At 46.7% G+C, this 5,596-nt stretch overlaps 1 protein-coding gene across 1 annotated transcript; it reads left to right on the top strand.

Moving 5' to 3' along the window:
* On the top strand, window positions 1–3,718 carry LOC108926242 (iroquois-class homeodomain protein IRX-5-like). Its single transcript, XM_029253707.1, has 3 exons — window positions 1–493; window positions 1,633–2,038; window positions 2,621–3,718. The coding sequence occupies exons 1-3, from the start codon at window positions 254–256 to the stop codon at window positions 3,352–3,354; spliced, it is 1,380 nt and encodes a 459-aa protein (XP_029109540.1). The 5' UTR covers window positions 1–253; the 3' UTR covers window positions 3,355–3,718.
* Window positions 3,719–5,596: the final 1,878 nt, after the last annotated feature.

The raw sequence follows: 5,596 nt of genomic DNA, 5'->3' as shown, positions 1-5,596 counted from the left end.
TCGAATGAGGGAAAGGGTGTGCGACCAAAAAAGAACATTGAGCGCAACTACAGAGAGCCGATGAGGTGCCGCTGACAGCAGTCAGAAATCTCCGCTAAAGCGCTGCGTTATTTATTTATTTTGACTGAGAGCGCGCGGAGAGGAGCGGCCGGCCGCCCGCCCCTGCGACCCCACGGCTCGGATGAGAAAGTACGCGCGCGACTAGAGGACACGAGGCTCCGATCAGTGGCTCGTTCTCCGCGTTTTCTGCACCATGGCGTATCCTCAGGGCTACTTGTACCAGCCGTCCGCCTCCCTCGCGCTCTACTCGTGCCCGGCGTACAGCGCGAGCGTCATCTCGGGACCGCGCACCGAGGAGCTGGGCAGGTCTCCGTCCGGATCCGCCTTCGCGCCCTACGCGGGATCCACGGCGTTCAGCAGCCCGTCGTCCGGGTTCGGATCGCCGCTGCAGTACAGCACGGACCCGGCGGCGGCCACGTTCACGTCGTACGTGGTGAGTCTGAGTGTGTCCGGGAACGCGCGCTCACACTGCGACACTCGCACTGACACCGCGCTGCATAACTCCGTGGGTCCCGTGGAAAGTTTCCGTTTACTCTGAGACGCTCGGTTTTTCTGCTGCTCTTCGTCTCCTTGTTCGTCTCACTTCCGCGCTTCTTGGCCCCACGGTCAGTACGGCAACAATATTTTCATGGAGAAGCCAGGGCGCCACTTTCTCAATGATTTGTCCATTCGAGAAACACTGATTTGATCAAAATTAATTTGTTGATTAAAAAAAAATATTTGACGGGATAAAAAATGGGGCTCCTCCTGTTGTCCGAAAACACACTTTAATAGCTGTCAGTTTCTGTGTTCACTGTGGAGCCTCTTTACAACGTTGTGGTCACAGCATCAGCTGCATTGTGACTGCTTACTCACACACTGTCACACACACACACACACACACACACACACACACACACACAGAGCTCATTAAGCTTGTTCTCTCGGCTTTTACATCGTTTTTCGTTTTTTAAATTTCCTCTAATAGCAATGCGTAAAAATAATAATAACAATAATAATACGGAAAGATTCTCTACATTATTTAGTGAGACGCTGTTAACGGCTGGAATCAAATTTATGGAACTCAGACATAAATAAGGTCGATTCAGTTAATAATAGATGAGTAATGCCTAAGTTATTAATAATAAAAATAAACCGATAGATCCATAAATGAAATTAAGGCTGAACAAATGAAATGCAGTGCTGTTCTGGGAATTATACCCGACGTGTCTTCCACTTTTGCGAATAAATATTGTAATAAATAAGTATTAGGCAAGAGGCCATTCTGTAGACTCCTTATTATTAATAATAATTAATCATCCCCTAGTAGACCTTATGGGCCTGCTAAGTACATTGTTCGAACACGTTATAAAAGGGTGATTAACTACAAAAAATACATGTTATTGAGTATATTTTGAAACGTATTGATAATAAAACAACAGTAATCGCAAATGCAGCTCCACGGTGCGCTTTATTTTATTTTTTTGCATTTATTTCATTTTTATTGCATTATGGCATATGCTCTGCTGCATTATTCTTCAAGTTCATTATTCTCTCTCGTTCCTCTGCTCTCTCCTCCTGCTTCTTCTCCAGGGCTCTCCGTACGAACACCCGACGGGAATGGCGGGCTCCCTCGGGTACCACCCGTACGCGGCTCCCCTGAGCTCGTACCCCTACGGGGACCCCGCGTACCGGAAAAACGCGACGCGGGACGCCACGGCCACCCTCAAGGCCTGGCTCAACGAGCACAGGAAGAACCCGTACCCGACCAAGGGAGAGAAGATCATGCTGGCCATCATCACTAAAATGACTCTCACTCAGGTGTCCACCTGGTTCGCGAACGCCAGGAGACGCCTGAAGAAGGAGAACAAGATGACCTGGACGCCCAGGAACAGAAGCGAGGATGAGGAGGAGGACGAGAACATCGATCTGGAGAAGAACGAGGAGGAGGAAGCGCACAAGCCGAGCGCGAAGGGGGAGCTCACAGACGCAGAGTCGGGTTCGTATGAAATTGATGAATTTTTAATCTCGCTCTCCTCCGCTCTCACTGGCTGCTACTGACTGCTGCTTAACGCTGCTCTATTATTTATAAGGGCGCAATTGCTTTAAACACTTGTAAAGTTCGACGAGCAGGACCAGGAGAGTATTGCTAGTGACACATCATGTGTCAGATGTTTTATGTGCGACCAGTAAATCCTGGATTGCTTTGCAGCGTTATTGTAATGCACGATTATTATTATTATTATTATTTTTACAGAACACTTTTTAAAGTGCCAAATGATATCTTGTAATTGATTGAATAAGTTCTTATTCAACTTGTTTACATTTTTTAATTACAAAAATGTTGTCGTTTAAAAATATACTTTGATAATAATAATTATTAATATGCTTTTACGCGTCCACGTGTTTGTTTTTTTTTTTTTTTTTTTTTTTTTTAACCGTACACGTATTATAAACACTCACATAAAGTATGAACTCATGTAACATTCATGAACACATCATCTTGCAATCAGTGTTGTAAGTGCCGGGAGTTCGCTGTAACTTTTCTTTTGCTTCTTCTTCTGTCAACTGATTCCTGCAGAGCAAATATCGAACCAGCGAGAAGTGACGTGCGAGCGATTTAAGGGGGAAACTCCTGCGAAGGACGTGGATCCCGTTCTCACGGATTCGGATTTAAAAGAGGAAGAAGAAGAAGAGCGCACGGAGCCGCGGCTCGGAGTCGGATCCCCCGCGGCCACCACGTCCTCCCCAGGTGCGTCGGCAGGAGCTGCCGCGTCCGGCCAGGACAGGTGTCCAAAGTCGCCGCCTTCGGGCGCCTTGAGCGCGGCCTCCAACGTGACTTCTGTCATCCACTGCCCGAGCGCTGCCTCCAACAAGCCCAAACTGTGGTCTCTGGCCGAGATCGCCACTTCCTCGGACAGGTGCAAGGCGGGCGCCGAGTTGCCGCAGGGCCCCACGGCGGCTCCCGGCGCGCTCATGTGCTCCAGCGACTCGTCCCCGTCGCGCGCCTCGCCGCACTGCCCTTTCCCCCACGGCACGGTGCTGCCCAGGCCCATCTACTACACGTCTCCCTTTTACCCCGGCTATACGAACTACGGAGCCTTTGGCCACCTGCACGGAGCCTCCTCGGGCTCCTCCACGGGATCCTGCACGGGTTCCTCCACGGGCTCGTCCACGCACTTCAGTGGATTAAACCAGACTGTGCTGAGCAGAGCCGAGGCCCTGGTGAGAGAGAGCAGAGTGAGGAGCCAGACACAAGTAGATCTCTCTAAAGACTCCCCTTATGAACTGAAGAAAGGTATGTCCACCATTTAATACCGGCTTCCTCTCCCATCACGTGGACTTTTATTTATTCTTTGTTGTTGGCAAGAACATAACCAGTAATACTAATGAATGAGAAAAGCTCCCGAGGAAACAAGATCTTTTTTTTTTTTTTTTTTTTTTTTTTTTTCCATGAGAAAACGCTAATTCTTACACTCACATCTTGGATGGCCGATTTAAACGATGTATATTGTCTTAAAAGTCTGCCGCCAGCCAGGAACTATTTGTATTAAGCACCAATATGTATATTTAATTTACCCCTTTTGTATTTTAAATGGATTATACACTATCTTTGGAGTTAATTATGAAAATGCAGCTGTACAGTACTTTTTTGGGATAAATATATAAGTGCTTCTGTCCAAAGTGCTTCATAGTTAAAAATAATAATTTATATATTTTGACTTCTGAGTGTGAGCTCTTTTTCTCAAATTTCTGCCGCTCAAACAGAAACATTAATATCTGTCCATGAATCTGAAGGTTCACGTGCCAAATGACAGCTCTTAAAATGACACGAACCTACTTGGGTCGCTTGCTGCCCTCTAGAAATGCGTATCTGAATCTTACCATTTAACTCATCATTTAGCTCAATTACACCCAGTTCGTGTCCTGGTTTGTGCTGAAGCAATCAGGTGGCGAACTTTGCTAATGAGTTCGATTTTATGCCAAATTTACTCTTCATTACTGCGTCCAGGATCATGTGAATATGGGAGGATAAATCACGGCAACAGAGACGCCGGCGTTCGTTCCTCCGCATGTTGGAGCACAGAGAATGTGCAGCTTCCCAGCATTCGCACACTTGACACGCATCCCTAAGGTGTGAACCCGACGGTGGTGTTTAGTGCGAAGGCGCGCAGCTCCAGTCCAGTGCGACTCCCGCTCTCGTACCTCGTCCGAGGGGCGCAGCGACAAGCCCTGCTGTAGCCAGGGCCTCCGCTCTGTCCCGCAATCCGAGCGCGTCCTTCTTTATTTCTCAGTGTGCGAGTGGCCTCGGTGAGCCTGTGCAATAATGACCGCAGGTCAATTGAAGCTCATCATCTCTTTGAGTCTCTAGCAGAGTCCTCGATTCGAACCCTTCCCACTTTGGCAGGTAGGTGTCACACTTGCTCTTAATTCTGCTCCCTCCTTCTCCGTGCGCCTTTCGTGCCGGCGATTTGTGATTAATTGACCATCACGGGGGGCATACTGTATTATGCCATGGGCACCGGTAGAAGGCCATCGTTTCCCTTCTGTAAGGAGTAGTGCAACTGAAATTTTCATCATCTCAGTTTATTATTGAAGACCAAAATTAAATTTAGGTTTTTTTACCCAGCTTTGCTTTTTGCTTTTTGAATGCTGTGTATTATATATTTAAAATTTCACATAGAATGTTGGGTCACATTAGAATTAATTACACAAATTATTATTATTATTATTATTATTATTATACTGAGGTAAAAAAATATGAGTTCCTCTGAAGGTCTATACATTCCTACATTCGCTTATGAAACTGCTTAAAGGAAAATTGTAAGATCAAATGCAGTATTTTATTAAATTAATTTTTTTTATTTTTTTTTTTTTTTTGGGGGGGGGGGGGGAGACAAAATGTCGTTGAATTACAAAGGACTAGGCCATTTCCAGCGTGATGCACTTTAACGGTCTAAGAGGATGGCAGAATACAAAGAAAGCCGTGATATCACAACTGTATAGACTATACTGTTTGTGCTCCCAGTATCACCACAGTAAGGGCATGATGATGATGAGTCATCAGTTTCATCTTCATCATCGTCTTCACGAGTGCCCAGTGAAGTTCTTGTCCGGAACAGAATGTGTGTCTAAAGAGGTCTCATCATTAATCTCGGTGCTTCACTTTGCAGTCTCCAGCTGAAGATTCCCCAGAGCTACATGCGCGCCTCTCTACTTTAACGCCCCCTATTTTAGTGACCCGGGCGGGGCTGCGCGGTGGGGGGTAGGGGGTAGGGGGTGGGGGGGGGGGTGTCTATTTTTAATTAGCGGCAGTGCGCTACAGCTGCAACAGTGGCACATCAACAAGCTAAAGAGACTTATTAGTGGTTATATTTTCCCTTCCCAGTCCCTCGAGGATCTGAACATTTCGACACAGTATCCAGTAGTCGGTAATCGGTAGTCAGTAGTCGTAGCAAGTGCGTGACAAGTACAATGAGTTACACAAAACAATGATCCGTGTAAAATTTTGTTTGTACAGAGTGTCTCTACTGGACAGGCTGGCGGTGTAAAAGTG

The sequence above is a fragment of the Scleropages formosus genome, chromosome 7 (genome assembly GCF_900964775.1).
Source record: "Scleropages formosus chromosome 7, fSclFor1.1, whole genome shotgun sequence".
NCBI classification, from domain to species: Eukaryota; Metazoa; Chordata; class Actinopteri; order Osteoglossiformes; family Osteoglossidae; genus Scleropages; species Scleropages formosus.
The sequence above is the reverse complement of the archived record's forward strand: the minus strand, read 5'-3'. Positions and strand labels throughout refer to the sequence as shown.